Source organism: Erpetoichthys calabaricus, chromosome 6 (genome assembly GCF_900747795.2).
Source record: "Erpetoichthys calabaricus chromosome 6, fErpCal1.3, whole genome shotgun sequence".
NCBI lineage: Eukaryota > Metazoa > Chordata > Cladistia > Polypteriformes > Polypteridae > Erpetoichthys > Erpetoichthys calabaricus.
This window is the reverse complement of record NC_041399.2, coordinates 122596484-122619481: the sequence shown is the minus strand read 5'-3', so window position 1 is coordinate 122619481 and position 22998 is coordinate 122596484. Positions and strand designations below refer to the sequence as shown.

The window sequence follows — 22998 nt, the reverse complement described above, 5'->3', positions numbered from 1 at the left end:
TTCCTTATTTTCTGAATTTGCACATAGATTATTATTGTTCTCTTGTGCATCCTTTTTTGCCTTATTTTCTCTCCAATGCTTTCATGTCTCTTTCTGCTCTTTCTTCTTCGCTTAGTCATTCATGCACCATCTAGCACGTATAACATTTTTAAGAGCTGGGAGCACATGAATTGTGTCTGCCAAAAGCATTCCAACAACTGCAAGGTTAGATGTCTGTGAATTTGTTTTAAATTGTTTGTAAGTAGGGCGTGACGTGCAAAAGTCACCGTCTCACAGGTCTTGCTTCCTATGGTTGTAATGTCTAGTCTCGCGTGACGTCCATTAATCCTGACCAAATCTCCAACTCCATTTGCAGAAATGCAGCCCCAAACATTCAAGGAACCTCCACCACGTTTCACTGTTGCCTGCAGACACTTACTATTGTACCGCTCTCCAGCCCTTCGACGAACAAACTGCCTTCTGCTACAGCCAAATATTTCAAATTTTGACTCATCAGTCCAGAGCACCTGCTGCCATTTTTCTGCACCCCAGTTCCTATGTTTTCATGCGTACTTGAGTCACTTGGCCTTGTTTCCACATCGGAGGTATGGCTTTTTGGCTGCAACTCTTCCATGAAGACCACTTCTGGCTAGGCTTCTCCGGACAGTAGATGGGTGTACCTGGGTCCCACTGGTTTCTGCCAGTTCTGAGCTGATGGCACTACTGGACTTCTTCCGATTTCGAAGGGTAATAAGCTTGATGTGTCTTTCATCTGCTGCACTAAGTTTCCTTGGCCGACCACTGCGTCTACGATCCTCAACGTTGCCTGTTTCTTTGTGCTTCTTCAAAAGAGCTTGAACAGCACATCTTGAAACCCCAGTCTGCTTTGAAATCTTTGTCTGGGAGAGACCTTGCTGATGCAGTATAACTATCTTGTGTCTTGTTGCTGTGCTCAATCTTGCCATGACATGAAACTGTCTTCCACAACCTCACCTTGGTAGCAGAGTTTGGCTGTTCCTCACCCAGTTTTAAGCCTCCTACACAGCTGTTTCTGTTTCAGTTAATGACTGTGTTTCAACCTACGTGTGACATTGATGATCATTAGCATCTGTTTGGTATAATTGGTTGATCATACACCTGACTATAATCCTACAAAATCCCTGACTTTGTGCAAGTGTACGTATAAGAATTGATGCTGGTTTGAAGGCAAAAGGTAGTAACACCAAATATTGATTTGATTTAGATTTTTCTTTTGTTCGCTCACTTTGCATTTTGTAAACTGATAACAATAAACAATCATTATTTATATTTCTGAATGCATTCTTTGTTTACAGCATTTTTTCACATCACACCTGCCTAAAACTTTTGCACAGTACTGTATGTATGTTGTATTTTGCATACAAGTTGATACATATTTTGTATGACTTTATTTGTAATTTAGGCAAAGCAATGTAATTTTAGTGTTACGATAGTGAGAAGCATTCATGTTTACAAACCCCCCCCCCCCCCCAACCAGGACTGAGTCTATTTGAATTTTATGGCAGGATTTGGGGGAAGTGCCTGAAACAAGTTTGGTAAATGTCTCTCTGAAGTCTCTCAACTCCACACAAAGCCAGGCTGCCTAACTGCCAAGCTTTACCTTAACATATGGTTTTGGTGGATGGCAGGTGTTTAGATGTTCTTTGCCCCATTGGTCTGAAGTATGGCTGTTTGGAACTGGCTTGTATCAAAAGCCTTTAAGTACCATGATGCCCTATTGGCTGCAGGGGTTGGACAGAAAACCCATAAATTTGCTTGCTTTATCTCACTCTCTCTCTCTTACCAAACTGCTGAAAGACCATCTCACACACACCATGAACTGAAAAGGACAACACAATGAAGAGCACAGCTCGGCAACCATATTGAGACAGGCAATGCAGCATGTTCTGAAGAAAGCTGACCACCAATGATGCCTTAACCAGAGACATTTTTAGTGTAACTAACAAGTCTGTGGGCCGCCTGAAACTACACATCACCATTTAATCAGGTTGTATGGTTGCCAATATTCAAATGTACTTTGCATTTTGTTATTATTTATGAATATTACCAATAATATATTATTTAAATTGTAACTTAACTTCTGCTTGTCTTTTACTACACCTAATTGCCTGAAGTTATAGCTGTAGAAAGGAAGGTGGGGAGAAGTTATATACTATAATACTTTATAAACAGTGGTAAGTCTTTGATATCTGAGGCATTCTGACAAAGGCTACATATTAATAATACAATAGGGGAAAGTAGAGCAATATACAGTATTACTCTACCAAGACAAAACATATACCTGTATATATATTATTGAGTGTCTGTCTGTCCTTGTATATCTCTCTATTATATAAAAAAAATCGTGGGACAAGACACTTTCATGTCCTGCGAGACGAGACTTTGCACCAAGAGATTTAGCCATGCCCTGGGCCAGAAATAAAAGGCAGAGTGTAGATGACAAACTAGAACGTCGTAAAGAATTCAAAAATGCTGGTGCAATACACATGCATATCAGGTTAGAAATAGTAAAAGTACTAAAATTCAAAGTCTCAAAAAAAATGATAGTAAAGATTGCATTAGCGCAAACAAACGGAAATTATTACTCCGTGAAATAACGGAACAGCGAAAAGAGATCGAATATATTGTTCATATTTAAACTTTTATTTGGAGACATGTAGATCGTCTAATTCGTATTGCCATCAGGGAAAAGTAGTGTTTCTTCCCAATGAAGAGGCGTATGTGGGAGAATTAAAAGATTTGTTGTTTGGTGAAAGTGAAATCCACATACGCAAGTGGCAGAGATGCAAAGTGGCGAGCAAATACCCCCTAGTATGTATATATATATATTAGTTGCACATTTCAATGTATCTGCACTTAATTTTACACCCTGATTTGCATTGCCTGTTATTTTGTCAATAGGGGAAAAAGGCTGTTTGTAAGGGGTAAGGCTTGTTATTATCTAGAGAGTCCTCAGTTTAGCCAAGTCACTGGTCTTGGTTGTGTAGTTGCTGGTCTGGGTAAAGGGGTTGGCCGTTACATAAGTGGTGCTCTCTCTGAGGAAAAATCATTAGAATAACTACACTGCCTTAAATTTTTCTCATATTTAACATCATGTCTTTTGTGCGTGCCGAGCAGGACGACACCATTGCTTCGCCGCGGTCTGAGGAAGGAGTAGCAGCGATGCGGTATGTCATGATCAGAGCATGTTCAGTGGTGCAGGAGGTGGTGGATTCTTTGCAGTCGCTGTACCTCAAAGATCACCATGGACCTAAAGAGGACTGCCAGGAAGATGTTTCACCTCCATGGGAAGACCTGGCACAACAACTCACCCGGCTGGATGAGAAGGTCTGTGAGGTAGCGGAAAGTGTGCTAGGGCATGAAGATGCCTTATGGGCTCAGATCAGCAGCTCCCAGGAGGAAGTAAAAGGATAATGACCAGATTAAACTCCTGGGGCAGGAAATTGTGTTGTGCCTCCAGAGGCAAGATAAACACTGGTAAGAATCTCTTCAATTGGAAGTCCGAAGGAGTCTCCAGAATTTTCGTCAGTCCACACCTCAGGGGTCCTGGGGGAATGTATACATCAACTGTCCCTCCACTCCTGTGGTACACCTCTCCTTTCCCAAGTTGGAGGCTCAGTATACCATAGATGATGTCCTGAACTTTGTGGAGGAAGGGGAGGCGTATTTGGCTGTCACTCCCATGACATCCGGGACTACCCCACACCCACGGATTTGAAGACATTACAACGTTTCCTTTTGTTAGTGGTGTGGTATCACAAGTTTATCACCAGGAATTGCTGATATAGCGGCTCCCTTGAATCATTTAAGAAAAAAAGATGTCCTGTGGGAGTGGACTGAGGAGCGCAAGGACGTGGTCGAGCAACTAAAGATCCATCTACAGAAGCCACACGTTCTGGCCCAGCCAGATCCACAGCTCACCTTCCAGGTACAAACAGATGCAAGCAACTTGGGGCTCGGTGCCGCGCTAACACAAAAAAGAAACAATGAAGAGTGTATCATTGCGTATGCCACTCGGGCACTGCACTGCACTGGGCTTAATTATTCGACGGCTGAAAAGGAGTGTTTGGCCGTCGTGTGGGCTGTGAAAAAATGGAAACACTTTCTGGAAGGGGTTGAATTTGAAATGTACACGGACCATCACGCTCTGATCTCCTCCCAACTAACCAGGTGGGTACTTGGCCTCCAAAACTTCACTTTCAAGGTGACCTATCAGAAGGGCTGTGGCAATATCGTGCCTGATGCTCTGTCTATGTCATTGGAGCTGCCGGGGATGGTGTGCTTGGCAGAGACAAAGAAAATGATCCTTCCTCTGCCACGGAGCTTGTCTGTCAAGACATTAGGAAGGGACTGGATCGGCAGGGCACCAATTAGATACATTTTGTGGACCTCCAAGGAGTCCTGTACAGATCTGTTCCATCTTCCCTTGGGGGTCTACAACATCAACTGGTAGTCCTGGAGGTGCTCATCCCAGAGTTCCTGGAGTACTATCATGACAGACCTTTGAGCAGTTACCATAGAAGGACTAAGACCCTTTTGAAGATCCTGGGGGTGGCGTGGTGGCCGTATGCCCGGAAAGATGTGTGCCACCATGTGAAGAAGTGCCAGACATGCAAAAAGATCAAAAACCCAACTGGTAAACTAGCGGGATTCTTACAGTTGACGATTGCAGATTGACCGTGGGAGACTTGGGGTTGTGGATTGGATGTAGCAGGGTTACATAATAGTAGATATTTTTTGAGTTTTGTGTTGAGTTGCATGTTTTTTACATCATCGTGTTTACTATCGTGTGTGTGTATGTAAATGTTGTCCCCAGAAAACAAACAGGGAAGGACGATGCAGGGGGACAGCGACCCCGAGACTGGAATTTCCTGTTGCCACCAATTACATCCGGAATACTTGTTATTTAAACGAGAGGAGGGAAGAACCAAAAAAGGAGAGTAAGGAGAAAGAAGATTGAGAGGAGAAAGGAGTCATTGTTTCACTTTCATTTTCCAAATCATCACCTACGTTCAGTGTGCAGCTTTACCATTTGCTTTTTTCATTATCCGGAACATCATAACGACAGCCAGTACGGAGAAACCCCGGGGTTCTGACTTCATTCAGCCATTGCTGAGGACTCAGACGGTGAGATCATTTTGTATTTCTTTGGGAGGAAGCAAAATATCATTTCAGCCAGTATTCATTTAATTCAGGACTATAATAACTCTGGACTCATATACCACATCCACTCCAATTGCCGTTTGTTTTTGATATGTTTTGTGTTTCGTGTTGTGTGTATTCATTTATTGTTTAGGGGCAAGTGAGGGCTTTGTATTTTTTTTATTACTGTATATTTGTGTGCTTGTACTAAATAGGATATATACATATATTATATATCCTATTTATATACAGTATTCCTTCAGTTATATCACAAGATCAAACTGGATTTATTAAAAGCAGACACTTTGCTTCCAATCTTCGATGCCTGTTTAATGTGATATACTCACCCGCAAAGTCAAACACCCCGGAGATGATATTATCACTGGATACAGAAAAAGCATTTGATATGGTTGAATGGAACTACCTTTTCACCATATTGGAGAAATTTGGGTTTGGCCTGAACATTTGTGCATGGATCAAACTACTGTATACCAATCCAGAAGCTTCAGTTTGTATTTATAACATTACTTCAGACTACTTTAAACTAGAGTGTTGTACCAGACAAGCATGCCCCTTGTCGCCATTGAGCCACTGGCAGTTCACTGTTGAAATGCTTATGAGATAAAGGGGATTATCAGGGAAGGACTTGAACAGAAAATTTCTCTATATGCAGATGATGTGGTACTGTATATATCTGATCCACAAAAAACTGTGCCTGCAGTCCTAACACTAATAGAATTTTAAAAGATTTCTGGTTTCAGAATTAATTTGATCAAAAGTGTGCTCCTTCCAGTGATTTCTCAAGCACACAATATTAGATTGGACACCTTTCAATTTATCATCGCAGATCAGTTTAAATACCTAGGGGTAAACATCACAAGTAAACATAAAGCTCTTTATCAGCAAAATGTTGCTGTCTGCATTGAAAAAATTGCATAAATGGTCTACCCTCCATCTCACTTGATCTGGAAGAATTAACATTGTTAAGATGGTTATCCTTCCTAAGCTTCTCTTTCTATTTCAAAACATTCCAATATGCATCAGTAAATCATTTTTTAAGAATTCAGATTACCATAACCTCATTTATTTGGAACACAAAACATCCATGTAACCAAAAGGCGACCCTACAAAGACCTAAAGAAGAAGGTGGTATGGCTCTACCTAACTTTCAGTTTTATTACTGGGAGGGGCGGAGTGGTGGCTCTGAGGCTAAGGATCTGCGCTGGTATCCCGAAGGTTGCCGGTTCGAATCCCCATCACTGCCAAAAGAGATCCTTAACCTTCAATTGCCCCAAGGGGTATGCGAAAACTAACAAATTCCTAATACAAGAAATTGTATAAGGCGAAATAAAGAACAAAAAAAAAAAAACTATAAAAACCTGGACATTAACACAAATAGATGAACATACACAGGCTTGGTCAGCAATAGAAATAAAATCCTGCAGTACTTGTTTGTATTCCTTGCTTTGTACCCCAATAAGTACAAGTCATCACCAATATACTAATAACCCAATAGTGGTTCACTCACTCACAATATGGAACCAATATAGGAAGCATTTTAAGATATAGAAGCTTTTATCTGTGGCACCTCTACATGAGAACCACCTTTTTCCACCCTCTCAAACGTACGCAGTTTTTAATGTTTGGAAAACATTCAGGATTAAATCACTTAGAGATCTGTATATAGACAAAGACTTCGCATCTTATGATCAATTACACTCTAAATTTAACTTTCCAGCAACACATTTCTTTCACCACCTTCAAATTCGAAACTTTGTCAAACAAAACCTACCCAGTTTCCCTCATCTCCCACCTATCTCTATTCTGGAAGAAATATTGATCAGTCTTGAGGACTCAGACAGCATTTCCATAATATATAAAAACATTTTAAAGTCTCTTCTTTTCAAAGATCCCAGAGTACAGTGAGAAAAGCGTCTGTCACTCAACATCTCAGAAAAGGAATGGAAGGCAGCAATGCACAGAATTTATTTGAACTCCATATGCGCAAAGCATACAATTATTCAACTTAAAATTATATATTGAGCATATCTGTCTCATTTAAAATTGTACAAAATGTTTCCAGGGCAAGATCCAATCTGCGAACGCTGCAATCAAGCTCTGGCCTCACTGGGTCACATGTTTTGGGAGAGCACCAAATTAACATAATTTTGGACAAAAATCTTTAAATGCCTTTTAAAGCCTTGGTGTCACAGTTCCTCCTAATCCACTAACAGATGTGTTTGGTGTACTTTCCGATGGGCTTAAAGTGGAGAAGGACAAACAAACTGTATTGCCTTTACTACACTATTGGCACATAGGCTTATTTTGCTCAACTGGAAGAATTCTAACTCACCTCTTTTTAGTCAGTGGATAACTGATGTTATACAATATTATCTGAAATTGGAAAAAATCAAATTCTCACTTAGAGGATCTGTAAAAAACTTTTTCAAAACCTGGCAGAATCTGATCAATAAAATTTCAGAATAAGCATTTAAAACATTGAGGAAGCTGATTCTCACCCCTCCTTCTTTATTAATTCTATTTATTTTTATTCATTTATTCATCTACATATTTTTACTATTATTAAACTTTTACTCTGCTGACCTAGCTCTCTTTCTCATGGGTGGAGTTCGATTTGTTTCAAACCTAGTTTTGTTAAACTTGACTTGATTTTAATAAAATTAATAAAATGTAAAAAAAAAAAACAAGATGGAGGTGAAATCAAAATCTTGCAACTGCTGTACCTTCCATGATTCGAGTTGAGAAAGCGGCAGTGCAGAAAAATGCGGAGGATATTTTTGCCAAAAAGTAAAACAATGACTGCATAGTCAGATATTTTCTGCAAAAAATACACATTTGGGAAACCCTGAAGCAGATTTGTGGGGCCAGGTTTATTCAATAGCAGCAGTTATACAGCACTTTAAAAAGCCCAGGCAGAGAAGCTCACCTAAACAGTCAAAAATCAGATTAAAAAGGTTGCATTTCACCAAAAGCAATGAATAACAATGAGTGACAAAGGGATTTCTGAGACTTACTACTCAACTGGAGTCAATTTATAGTCTTAAACATGTTCCATGGGTAAATGTGGGTGTACAAACATGCAATATTGGAACATCAAAACTCCATCCATCTATCCATCCATTTTGTAAACCTGATTTTTTGTATTGCAGACAGTTAGGGAACCAAGATTGCCCCTGTAGTATTAAATGCTACAGATATAGGTATTTTGAGGCATATTGCCAAACATATACCTATGCAACTTTGGAAATTAACCAAAGCATCTGGAGAAGAAGCCACAGTGGGGATTATTCCGAGTTTAAAAAAACCTGGCACACAACTGGGTATGGAGTAAGAGCATCACTAATCACTGTTATTTTAAATAGGTTGCATTTTATAGGGGCAATATGAATAGCAATTTTCAACAGGTAATTTTAACAGGTAAGATGCAAAATTGAAACATTTTCAGTTCATGAGTATATATAATTTTTAGATGTTTAAATTCATGCAAATGATGGAAATTCACGATTGTATGATTGCTTTCCTTGCCAAAACTACAAAGATTTATCTGACTTTCCTCTGCTAAACATCGGGCATAGCTGAATAATAATTAAATCCATCCATCCATCCATTTTCCAACCCGTTGAATCTGAACACAAGGTCACGGGGGTCTGCTGGAGCCAATCCCAGCCAACACAGGGCACAAGGCAGGAACCAATCCCGGGCAGGGTGCCAACCCACTGCAGGACACACACAAACACACCCACACACCAAGCACACACTAGGGCCAATTTAGAATCGCCAATCCACCTAACCTGCATGTCTTTGGACTGTGGGAGGAAAGCGGAGCGCCCGGAGGAAACCCACGCACACACGGGGAGAACATGCAAACTCCACGCAGGGAGGACCCAGGAAGCGAACCCAGGTCCCCAGGTCTCCCAACTGCGAGGCAGCAGCGCTACCCACTGCGCCACCGTGCCGCCCTAATAATTAAATGTAGAGCAAAATTAAAAAAAAAACCAAAACTACTATTATAAAATGGGGATTAATATTGAGCTGCGGTGGGCTGGCACCCTGCCCAGGGTTTGTTTCCTGCCTTGCGCCCTGTGTTGGCTGGGGTTGGCTCCAGCAGACCCCCGTGACCCTGTAGTTAGGATATAGTGGGTTGGATAATGGATGGATGGATTAATATTGAGCCATGGAATATGTAAGTGATGTCTTCTTATTTCAGCCTCAAAACCAAAAGCAAGAAAATGTATTAGCAAATCAAACTACAAAAAGTTTACATTACACCTCTGGTACAGTAAATGGTAAGGCATAACTGTGCAATATGACCCTTCCAGGTTTAATGAAACAGTATAATTTCCTGTTTGATACAAGTGTGGTGGCGCTTTTTTTCTTTTTCTTGAATGTATTCATTAAGTTTCACAGTTGAGAAGGAAATTATGGATTGACGTCTTTTAGAGTCCTGTACCCCTCTTATCCATGGCAGCTCTAGGCATTCTGCTGCAGATGGCCTTCCCCTGGTTTAAAAAAAGAAGAAGCATAGCCTGGTCAAGCAAACAGAAGAAAAACAAAGACCCTTGTCAATGTACATGTGAATTATGTTCACTTTCTGATTCAAACTGTTGACTTTACTCTCAACTTTTGGCATCAACTGAATTGATGGATGTCTGTCCTTTCTTCATGAATTTCCACAAGCTTAATTATTTTATAACCAGACTCTGCTGAGCCTATCCGATTAGATTTAGTTCTGGTGGTGACTTTCAGGTTTAACACCACTCATCTTTTCCGCTGTCTTTCATGCAAGTGATAAAAGTTTGAAAAGAAAAGCATCACTGACTTGGTCAGACTTTATTGAGGGAACCCAAAAATAGATTTGACAAGAAAAAATGGAATGTGTTAGGCAGTGACAGAACTGGCAGAATTTTTTACTGATAACAGGAGGCAGTTTTGTGCTGGAAAATTATTTGAAATAGTTCATGTGACCATATAACATAACATTTTCAAATCCACAGAATCCAGCTCACAGTATTGTGAGGCTGAAGTCTATCCCAGTAGTACTAGGTACACTTTAGGACCAAATTACAATTCCTACTAAATGTAACATCTGTGTATCTGTGAGTATGTGAGTATAACTGGTGTGCCTAGAGGAAAACTTTGATATCCATGGGTAGAAACTGCAAATTTCACACATACTAACCAGGCAAAGTACTGAGGGCATTAGATCCTTGAAGCAACAGTACTAATGTAGATTTAAAGCTAATATAATGTTTCAGCTAGTACTATGAACAAAACTTGATCAGTCTCTTGATACTCTATATAAAGTACTGTAAAAGTATGAAAGTAGTGATGGCAGGTATTGGTTTTCATTTAATTTTTTAAATAAATACGAACTGTTTCTGGTCAAGAAGCACTTTGTTGTGTTCCTGGCTAAACACATCCTGTCACCAGCAAACTAGAACCCGTCAGATTACAAGGAAGTTCTCTCAGCTCAGTGAGCCGTAAAGAAGTACCATCTCCTGCTCTATGACTGGAAAAGCTTCCTGGTTGGAACAGCACACTTGCATGCATGCAAAATCACACTGGCTCTCCCAGCCCCTCACTTCTGTAAATTACATTAATTTTCCAACACAAACAATCCAGAAAAACTTTCATTCTGTTCTAACTTCAGATTATGTGGGGTGGATTGGATTTGGGGAACTTTTGGACTGTCCATGGGTACTATAGGCATAGTAGTGGTTCTGAGGCTAGGGATCAAATCTCATAAATGCCTAAAGTGATTCCACTCCTTTGGGCTCTTGAGCAAGGAAGGCCCTTAACCTGCAATTGCTTCATCCTGGGTATGACGCTAACCTGCATCCATCCCTGCAAGGAGGTTCTCCAACTTGCAGGAAGAACTCTGGGGTTGCAGCCACTGTAAAAAACCTCACACTGTTACAGTCCATTCGAACTAGTGGGGTGCTGAGGTGATGTATGGCTGCACTTGGGTCCTAATTAGGGATCTGGAGGTGGTTTGTCTTGTGGAGGATGCAGCAATGTACTGTAGTGGTGCATGCTCCCAACCTCTCTCTCTCTCTCATGGGTATTTCTGCAGTAGGAATGCTGTCTAATCTTCTTTACCAAGAGATGGGTTTTTTTGGATGCTGTGTATGTGAATCTTCAAGTTTATGTTGGGGAACAGATAACCTACTGCAATCATTGTCTTTTTCTTTCTGATCAATCTTTGCTTTATTTTCAGTAATCTATCATCATCTGATGATAAATAAGACATAGTAAATGTTGGAAACAGTTCGATCATAAGAAAGATGTATGACGCCTAAGAGTTTAACATAAGTAGAGGAATTTTATTAAATCCCAAATCACTACATTAAAAAAGACTACAAGAAGGGTTAAATACAGAGGGTGTTGCAATTTATAGCTCTGAGATGGTTGTTTTTGGGCTTAGTGATGGCCATAGGCTCCAGTTAATTAAAGAAGCTCCAACTCAATTTTCCCCTTGAGCTTTAGCTAAGTTGAGTAAAAAAACTGAGGCTCTGGGGTTGCCAACAATAGTGCAGCCTCATGCAAACAAAAAACATGTACCTTTGGAATTAGTGAAAATTGTGACTGCCATAAAATGAGACAAACCTCTGTACAGATCTGCTGAGAAATGACCACTATGTGTATATGAAAAAGACTTGAGACAAAGAAATTCACTGAGATGTAATCTTGTAAATAAAAATGTCAAAAAAGAGCAACAAAGTTGCAAACTAAACAGTTTACTTGGCCTAAAACTGCACAGGAATGTTCTCTAAATGGCAGGCAATGATTACTTCTACAAATTAATTCTTATGTTTCTGCACTTTAACAAAAAACATGAGGTTCATCAATATTTTCATGAATTAACCTGATCAGCACAATTCTGCCCAATATTTGTCTCAAGGAGTTTGTGGATTTCTTTAGTAAACGATTCAACTGCTAACACTGTAGACTGAGTAATCGACATCCGGAAAATCTCCAGAAGTCACCTCGTTCACTTGCCATGTTACTAAATTTAATTTTATAGTAAAAATGCATTTTTTCCAGTTGATAAAACAAACATGTCTAGTAAAAGTAGTATATGGAAAAACCTGTTTATATTAGTTGTATTGGATAAAGATCTGTTTATTCCCATGGTCCCTCAAATTGCTAACTGTAAGAGCCAATCAGAATTGTCCGCACCTGCAAATGTCAGAAAGTCCCCACTGGTTGTAACATGTGGTTTAAATTTATTTTATTTAAACACTGGAGTGTGCTCTTTACTCTCTATAATGTTAGTGATTTACAGATAGCCTTTAAAGATCCTCTTTTAATAAACCTCCAATACTAAATGCTGAAGATGATCACAGTTTAGACCTATAAAGTGCAGATTGCAATGTGTGCAGTGCTGTTCTTTATTGACTTTTGTGACGTAAAAATGATTTGAAAATTTTCTTGGCCAAAGAATAAAAAACTCACCAAGGTTTATGATTAAGGGTATTTTTTAAAAATATTACTGCTCCTTCTGTGAGACCTGGATAGCATCTTCCGAACTTAACTTTTCCTTTTTTTATATTCTTCTCCTTCTCACAGTCAATGTCTGAAGCAAATGGACAGTCTGCACTTAGCCTGCAGATTTAAAAATATTTATTAATGTTTTCAGAGTCATATTAAAAAGCATGAGTTACACAAAGGCACCAGTGAGTTAATAGAAGTTTATTTATGCGTGCTACTCTCCATTTTTAAAAAGTTAATATATATAATATGATAGGAAACTTTTTTCTCTAATTGCAGAAACATGTGAGTTGCTTAATTAGTCCATTTTGATATTTGGAATTCAGACTGTAGGCTTTGGCAAAAATATCCTAAGATCAATGGGGGTGAAGCAGAAATCACTTTTAAATTGGATTCTAGTCCAACAGATATTTACCAATCAACTTAACATGCACATTGAAAACGAGTGTACTCAAAGAGAACTGCACACAAACATGAGGAGAATATGCAAAATCCACAAGGACAGCATGAGGTTCATACTAATAATGACTGTACTGTATGTACAGCCATGTAACAAGACATTAGTAACACATGAGTGTGGTATACTAAAATAACTTCATTTTTGTGCCTTAAGTAGGATAAATTTTGTCTCTTACTATTGTATACTTCAAAGGCATGTGAATAAGACCACATGAAGCTCTTATATTCACAAGTAATTTTATCAGTGTGTCATAAGCTCTTAATGTTTGATGCTTTTTGTTTATAAGACCAAATAAGCCTTTGGTAATGTCTAATTTCATAACTGCATATGACTCATAGATGTATTATAGGTACTACCTAATCTAAAGTGTTACCTGTTATGGCTATGATAGGTATTTTTAATTAGATTTTTTATGAGATATGCTGAAGTACTGTGTATAAAATTATTTTTTATTTTGGGATTTTAGTACCAGAATAATTCAATTTTGAACTTTGATTTAATCTAGAAATGTTTATGGAAAAATTAAATAATTTTATAACATTTTGCCATGATACTATTTTGTTTAGTTACAGGCACTGTTTTGAGAAGTTGGCATCATCACTTGCTATGGAAATCTTCCAAAATGTTCTAAGAATGTGACAGTATAAAGGTTGGTGGATACATTTATAGGGTATCTATTATCAACATAATAACTGCGTTGATTTGCGATTCTTCCAAAAAAAAACTTTTCCTGGTTAATGAACTTGCTTTTCGTATTAAGATTGATTTCCGATTCATGTTTTAAACATGACAAGAATTTATTTTGACTTTTCGTAACATTGGTTTAAATTTTTAACTATACCTCATTGCCTAATCTTTTTTATTAGAAAAATCTCACTGTCTTTTTCTGAGGCAGTATATATATTTTCAGCTAGATGCTTGGCCTGGGCCAAAACGTGGACTTGCACTCATCAGTTAAAGTGTTTGGAAAGGACAGCTCAGTGAGTGGTTAGAGAGCAAGTTTTATGTCTCCTATACTTGTAAAGATTTTCTCCCCAACATTCTTTCAAAAGAATACACCTAGGCTTGTCACAGGCACATTGGTGATCTTAGATAAATTGTTTACTGGGCCTTGGGGGAATAGCATTTAACTGACAAACGAACTGGTACGCACAACAACTTTTACAATAACGAAACTTCAGATGGTTTGCATTAGTTACTTGTGGATACAGTACCAGATCAGCATCTGGTTGATTTTGTAATCTATATCAGCTCAGGACCGTGATTTTCCATTTGGGAATACCATTTTTTCCATTGTAAACTATTACTGCAATGATATATTTACAGGTCTGTCAGTTCTACCAAAAACATTATTATGGCCATTTTGTTGTTTACTGAACATGGTATGGACATTACACAGTAAACAGAGACATCTACAGAAACCGCATACATCATATATATTCACCATGGTCTCTGCTTATTGGAAGAGTTAAAAGCTTGGGAGTCAAATGATTTCAGTTCTGCAGCCATATTTGACCCATCATGCAGCCATGCTTCTTTGGAACTTAACTTGGCTATGGCAGCAGTTCAGTGGAGGCAGGTGTAGAAGAAGAGTATATTGCATTTATATAGTGCTTTACATCGAGAAGGGGCAGCATCCACCTGGGTGATGCGACAGCTGCCATTTTGTACCAGTATGCTCACCAGTTAGGCAAAATAGATGGGGTTATTAGGAAGCCAGAATAACTAGGCCATGATGCACTATTTAGCCAGGACATCGGGAAACACTGTACTCTTTATGAAACTTGCCCAGGAATCTTTTACGACCACAGACAGTAAGGGCATCTATTTTACATCTCATCCAAAGGACGGTACCATTTTTTGCAGCACAGTGTCCCTGTCACTATACTGGGGCATTGGAATCCATACATAGACTACAGGGCTAGCAATTCTTGCTGGTCTTGCCAACACCTCTTCCAGAAGCAACCCAAGTTTTACCCATGGTCTCCTATCTAAGTATTGACCAGGCACAAATGTGTTTAGCTTCAAGTGGATAGATCTACAGTATTGTTATCCATGCATCCATTTTTCTTAAATTGCTTATTATGGGCAAGGTCACAGGGTAGCTGGTGCCCATCCCAGCAATCATAGGGCATAAGGCCATCAAAGGGCAAATACACACACACTGTACCAACACAATCACTCAGTAGGGCCATTTCATCAATGCTAATTCATCTAACCTGTGTGTCTTTGGATAGTGGGAGGAAACTCACATAGATACTGGAAGAACATGCAGACTACACACAGGAAACACCCAGGATGTGAACCCCTTACTGCCGCTCTGTCTATCACTATTTAATGACATGCACACCAGTAGATTAAGGGACAGCTTTTATGCAGAGACCATAAGGTTACTCAACACCCTCTTCTACTAAAAAATACACAACAGTAATGATTTTATAAACGTATATACTGTGCATATATACAACATATGGGCAGTATGTATTTACTTGCTCATTAAAATCCTTTATGGCATTAGAATAAACACAAATAAACCATAAATAGAATAAAATAATAATTTCCTGTGTTTTTGAAAAACCTATTGATATTATGCGACATGTGTAGAGCAACATGGGTTTGATTTCTAAACTCCTGCTGAAGGGGCCTTAGGAAATCCAAGTGTTTGTTCAGTTTTACTTAACAGCACACCTGATTCAAATAAATAATGTAATGATTATCTGAACCAGGTGAACTAGTGGTTTAGTTTAATAAATTTCAAGGGTTTATCACTGGGCAATATATGTATATTTTATATACAATATTCAGTTTTTTATTTGCCTTCTGCGTTGCTGTATAATGCAGTTGTGTAGTCATCATTTAGTAGTTGCTTTTTTTCTGACGCGAACACAAGATTCCTGGAAATCATATTTTACAAGAAAAGATAAACTGATTTGAATTGTTATTCATTGAAGTCATCGTAATATATGTATTAGGGAGCGGAACCAAGAAACGTTGTGGTAAAAATATATTCTTTTGTCCCAATAATGTTATGTTCTTTATCCATGCTGTTTTTCCAGATTTATTATGCCCAGTTTGTAAAGCAGTAACATTTTACTTAAACGTCTTACTACTGTACGTTTTATGCAGCGAGTGACATCATCCATTCTGCTGTTGCTAAGTTACAAACGCAGCACCCTGAGGCGCTTGTGCTAATTGCTGGAGACTTTAACCATGTGACGCTGGACAAAACATTACCTGCCTTCTCCCAGTATGTGGACTGTAACACCCGGGGAAATAAGACTATCGATTTACTGTATGCAAACGTTAAAGATGCATACAGCGCCACCCTGCTGCCTGCGCTTGGGAAAGCAGATCATAACCTGGTTCTGCTTCAGCCTCAGTACAAACCAAAAGTGAGGGTCCTACCTGCAACCACACGATCATTCAGGAAGTGGACCCCGGAGGCTGAGAATGCTCTGAGAGAATGTTTTGGAACTACAGACTGGGATATCCTGCAGGGATCACATAGTGAGAACATTGAGGAAGTTGTTGACTGCACTACTGACTACATCAACTTCTGTATGGACATTGTAGTTCCAGTAAGAACTGTACGCTGCTATGCTAACAACAAGCCATGGATTACAAGTGACATCAAGGGCATTTTGAACCAGAAGAAAAAGGCTTTTAAAGGCGGTGATCAGCATGAGCTCAAGCGCGTGCAGAAGGAACTCCGAGTCCAGCTCAGGGCGGCGAAGGAGCATTACAGGAGAAAGCTGGAGCAGAAGTTGCAGAATAACAGCATGAAGGAAGTGTGGGATGGGATGAAGATCATCACTGGCTGCAGCTCGAAGCGGGGTACCACCATCGAGAGAGACGTGAAGAGAGCAAACCAAATGAACAACTTCTTTAACAGGTTTGACCACCCCAACCCACTCTCACTCTCACCTCGGAGTACTGCACCCTCCACACATCCTTCTGCTGATACCAGCATAGGAGAGACATCCCCACCCATAATTACAACAGCACAGGTGAGCAGAGAGCTGAGGAGACCATCTGAGCTGGGGGGTCCTCTACAGCGCATATTCAACCTGAGCCTGGAACAGGGGAGAGTCCCAAGGCTTTGGAAAACATCTTGCATCACCCCAGTCCCAAAGGTATCACGTCCTAGTGAGCTGAATGACTTCCGGCCTGTTGCTCTGACATCACGTGATGAAGACCATGGAGAGGCTGCTGCTTCACCACCTGAGGCCACAGGTTCAACACGCCCTTGACCCTCTGCAGTTTGGATATCAGGAGAAGGTGGGAGCGGAGGATGCCATCATCTATATGCTACATCGATCCCTCTCTCACTTGGACAGAGGCAGTGGTGCTGTAAGAATTATGTTTCTAGACTTCTCTAGTGCCTTCAACACAATCCAACCTCTGCTCCTTAGGGACAAGCTGACAGAGATGGGAGTAGATTCATACCTGGTGGCATGGATTGTGGACTATCTTAAAGACAGACCTCAGTATGTGCATCTTGGGAACTGCACGTCTGACATTGTGGTCAGCAACACAGGAGCGCCACAAGGGACTGTACTTTCTCCAGTCCTGTTCAGCCTATATACATCGGACTTCCAACACAACTCAGAGTCCTGCCACATGCAAAAGTTCACTGATGACACTGCTATCGTGGGCTGCATAAGGAGTGGGCAGGAGAAGGAGTATTGGGACCTAATCAATGACTTTGTTAAATGGTGCGACTCAAATCACCTACACCTGAACACCAGCAAAACCAAGGAGCTGGTGGTGGATTTTAGGAGGCCCAGACCCCTCATGGACCCCGTGATAATCAGAGGTGACTGTGTGCAGATGGTGCAGACCTATAAATACCTGGGAGTGCAGCTGGATGATAAATTAGACTGGACGGCCAATATTGATGCTCTGCGTAAGAAAGGACAGAGCTGGTTATACTTCCTTAGAAGGCTGGCGTCCTTCAAAATCTGCAATAAGATGCTGCAGATGTTCTATCAGACGGTTGTGGCAAGCGCCCTCTTCTACGCGGTGGTGTGCTAGGGAGGCAGCATTAAGAAGAAAGACGCCTCACGCCTGGACAAACTGGTGAGGAAGGCAGGCTCTGTTGTTGGCATGGAGCTGGACGGTTTGACATCTGTGCGACGGCCACTCAGCAGGCTCCTATCAATTATGGAAAATCCACTGCATCCATTAAACAGTGTCATCTCCAGACAGAAGAGCAGCTTCAGCGACAGACTGCTGTCAATGTCCTGCTCCACTGACAGACTGAGAAGATCGTTCCTCCCCCAAACTATGCGACACTTCAATTCCACCCGGGTGGGTAAACGTTAACATTATATAAAGTTATTGTCTGTTTTTACCTGCATTATTATCAATCTTTAATTTAATATTGTTTTTTTTGTATCAGTAAGGTGCTGCTGGAGTATGTGAATTTCCCCTTGGGATTAATAAAGTCTATCTATCTATCTATCTATCTATCTATCTATCTATCTATCTATCTATCTATCTATCTATCTATCTATCTATCTATCTATCTATCTATCTATCTATCTATCTATCTATCTATCTATCTATCTATCTATCTATCTATCTATCTATCTATCTATCTATCTATGTTGTAGATATAATACCTTTCTTATGGAAGGACAACAAGCAAGAAAGGTGGCAATGAATGAAAGACCATAAAGCGAGGCAAGACAACTGTGGCAGAAAGTCTTACGGAGTAATTTATCCAAATTTGAAATTACTGGGTTAGTAAATCTCAATTATATCAGAGGGAGAGTTCTCAGGAAGTACTGTACATTGACCTTTGTCTGCAATTTTCTATGGCTTTGTCATGACATGAGGGTGCCAATGGCTTATTGAAGCAGGTCGCAATTGATAAAATCATGACTCCTGAGAAACAGATTTTGATTCATCATGCTATACCTTTCAGGAACACAACTTTTTTGGTGAAAACTTAATCTTTTAATACAATAACATCATCAAACACAATTAATACCTACTTAAAGTGGACGTCTGTAAGTGGGGTACTAACAGTATTAGACTGGCTACCTCAGAGTTCTGATGTAGACATAATTGAAATTGTGTGGGACCACGTTGACAGCATGAAACAACAAAAGTTAAATAAATAAATAATTAATTAATTCTAGCAAATCATATAAGAAGCTTGTAAAATGTTATGATACAGAAGGTGTATTTGAGATAATTACTGAGCAGTAGAACAAAATGAGCTGCTTCACTTTTGCCTTCTGGGGGGGCCACACAAATTACTGGCTTGTCTTGAGAACACAAGACATTCTTATTATTTTTATTGTATCAAAATATTATTTTTGAAATTATTCTAATGCTATATAGTGTTTTCATGAGCAAGTCAATGCTTACTGGTCAAATAACTAGTTTTGAAAACATTATTGGGTGGTCAAAGATTTTTGCACAGTACTATATATCCCGTTCAATGTAAGATTTTGTGTTCATTATCTTTTTGGCAATTGTTTCTACTGAGTGAGGACTCTTATAGTTGAGTTTTTAACTAAATGAATTTGGGAAAATAGGTAAGAACATACAACTGTCAGAAAAAGTTTCAGAAAAAGAAAGGATTAAATGAGCACAGGATATACTGTGGCAGTGGAAGAAAGAAATTTTCAGTATGCATGTTGAATAAATAGGTAGGAATCAAAAATGTTACCAAGATTCCTCACAGAAGATGAATATGTTTATGTTGACACTTAAAGAGAAAGAAAATACAATCAACCTCACTGTGGACAGTGCTCTGCTACTCATTACTGGTTTTTGGGGTTCCAAGTATGTAGCAGTATAGTGAGTCCAAATGACTACGGACTTTGGATGGCATATTAAAGAAATCTAAATGAACTCACTGTGTTCTCTTGAGTTCTTATAAAGTACCTTGTGATGGTGCTCATTATAGAAAGGCACTATATGAGCTAGAGTATATTGGAAAGGCTATATAAATAAAATGTATTATTATTACTATTTGTTTATATGGCAATTACCCTTACCCCAATACCCTTCTCGAGTTTTTGGTGATTGTTTATCAATTATCATGCCTTGTGCTCAAGCCTTAAGCAGTCATGAGGGATACAACGTTCACTAATCAAACTCTGGGACAGTTTAATTTCATATTGAATAGTTGACATTCACAATAACAGGACAGAAACATGAAATTAATGTAATAACAGAAACATTAACAAGAAGTAAAATGCAATATAATATATAATTAATATTATTGCTATAATTGCAATATATTGTGTGGCGAATCTAGGATTCTTTCTTTTTAACACCTGGGTTTAGAATTTTCCTCTGATGTTACAGTTTATCTTTTGTAGATTTAGGGTTCAGATGTAATGCTTGTCAAGTGACTATCCTGACCCTCATTTGAACAAATGGTTTAGAAACTGGATGTGGGATTTGCAAAGAAAATGGTTCCTGTCTAATATCGGACAAAATGTAATTTATGATTAAGCAAAACATAAACTTAATCATAGATTCTGAAAACCATAACGGGTTTGTTCGGTTTCTACATTTGTGCTTAGCCTAATAATGTACATGCATAAAACCTAATCACTGAAATGTGGGTGAGGATCTTTGCCTGAGTTCTCATTGACAGCACTCCAATTTAAATGTCAGCACTGATGGGTACTAGTGAACAGCATACACTAAATGATTCTTCAGTCAAACTCACATTTCAAAAGCCAGAAACCCCACACTCCAGACATCTGTTACTGGTTCGACTGCATTTCCCTCCAAGATTTCAGGAGCTGTAGAAACATTACAAATATATGCATTTATTGCAGTTCTTTTTTCATTCGTAATAAACATGTTAATTTTTTATCAATGTGCCACAAGAAATAAGTAAGAATAACATTTGTCTTGAATTTTTTCTTCATCCTTTATCAAGTACAGAACAAAAATGATAGGCATCTGGATACAAAACTCAATTACTGTTGATGATTGTTTTTTAAACCTCATTTGGATGCACTGTGTACAGAGTGTAAATGATTAAAGCATCCTTGCATCATTAAATTCAAATTCATTTTTTTATGTTCACGTACATTTTATATGTAAGCAGTTACTTACATATAAGTTGTCTGCTGCACTTTCAAATAGCTGTTTTCCTTAAAAAAAGAGTTTATTTTTGTGTTCCTGGTACCCAATTCTTATACTAAGAACGAAGGATATAAAGAAATTGTATTTTATTGATCCTGAGGGAAAATTAATTACAATAAAGCCACCTGATGCCTAAACTAATTGGAGAGGGGAGATAAGACTGCTTAGTGCTTCTATTTGTGGATGTCTCATGAGAAGACAAAATAATGCAGTATTGGTTTACCTTAGCATAGTTTCGTTAATATGGCAAACTATAACATTGCATTTTACAAATATATTTTACTATGAAGGCAATGCATCAAAGCTACACTAACTTATGCAGTACAATATTTGTCAACCTGTTTGTTGAGAATTTTTCAGTCAGTCACACAAATGGCACTCTTTAGGCATTGTAACATCATAAACAAACATTACTCCAGCCTTTTAAATAACCTACTTTGGTTAGAATTGTGGCCTAATCTTCTACACTACAGTATATCTGTGTAAGAAGAGTAAATAAATACAGCAAAAACTGTAAACATGAGTTTACCTGCACTGCAGAGTGTCCCCACTATATGTAACTATACAAAACAATCACAAGTCCAACAGTGTTGCACTATATTGACAATGTTCTCTTAAGTTCACAGTCTATGAAATAATTCATTCAGATATAACTAGTATTGAATGAGACAGCTGGGAGATCTGTCTTGAAAATGGCAACTATTTAGGCATCTTCAGGCTCAGCTACAGTATTTGATCTGTTTAGTGTTTACCTGAAAGATCCTTCACAAACAGAACATTCCACTTGATTGTGTTTTTAAAAATGTTATTATTAATTTTATTATTTTACCTGTCATCTCGTTTTTTTACTCCATCTATCTCTAAAAAGTCACTTCCTTTTTCTACAACATCCCCTTGTGGTGCAGTGGGTCTGCAGCGCTAACGAATGGCCAGTTTTTAAATAATCCATTTGGCTGTGTTGGTCTCCGTGGGCACGCTTGTGCAGCTGTGGGGAGTTGATGAGGTAATTGGGGTGAGTCGCACCTGCATGTGAGGGTGCGATCATTCTCAATTGGTTATTTGGCTTCGAGGTGGTGCAACATTGAGCCACTGCGCCCACGGAGCCGTTTAAGTACGGGCTGGCACAGAAAGAGGAAAAAAGAAAACAAAAGGAAGAAAAAGGAAAGAGAGGCTTGGAGAGCGAGAATGCAGCATTAAGGAAGAGAGTGGACAAGCCAGCTGGCTGAAAGAGAGAGGTCAGCGCAGTCAGGAGTCCAGTGTTAGAGCGAGTGATTAGTGCTTGAGGGACGGATCGCGCCCTCTGATTATGTAGAGGAGTGGGTTTGGTCGAGGTGGCGTCCTTCATAGGGATCCGAGGGATGACTGCGGGTGTGAGAAGGAGGATGGGGGAACAACTGACACCAAACTGTCTGGCAAACACCGACGGTGGCAGCCAAGACAGGGGTCCATAGCAAGAGGACTGTAGCGGCTGAAGTCTCTCCAGTTGAATGTACCATGAATGAACTGGAGAGACAGGGAAGAAGCTGTGCTTGGCTGATTTGCCCCAATGCACGGCTGCAGATTTTTAGTCTCATTTAAGCCTTATTTTAAACATTTGGTTTTTACCTTTTTATGGATTATTTATTGGAACAATTTGGAGAAGTGCCCTATGGACACTGTTTTGATTTTGGTTTGTTCTTAATAAAAGTACTTACACCTTTTACCCCATCCCCTTGCTCAGTTTGATTTGCCCCCATCTGCCAATT

General features: G+C 39.2%; 1 protein-coding gene across 1 annotated transcript in view; it reads right to left on the bottom strand.

Annotated features, from left to right (window-relative positions):
* Positions 1-9493: 9493 nt before the first annotated feature.
* Positions 9494-22998, bottom strand: part of LOC127528328 (obscurin-like) — a 308697-nt gene continuing 295192 nt past the window's right edge. Inside the window, exons 21-23 of the mRNA XM_051928768.1 lie at positions 20829-20904; positions 12637-12786; positions 9494-9680 (exon numbers count right to left, since the gene is read on the bottom strand). Coding sequence (XP_051784728.1) covers positions 9503-9680; positions 12637-12786; positions 20829-20904 — 404 coding nt within the window. The 3' untranslated portion in view covers positions 9494-9502. The remainder of the gene's footprint in view (positions 9681-12636; positions 12787-20828; positions 20905-22998) is intronic.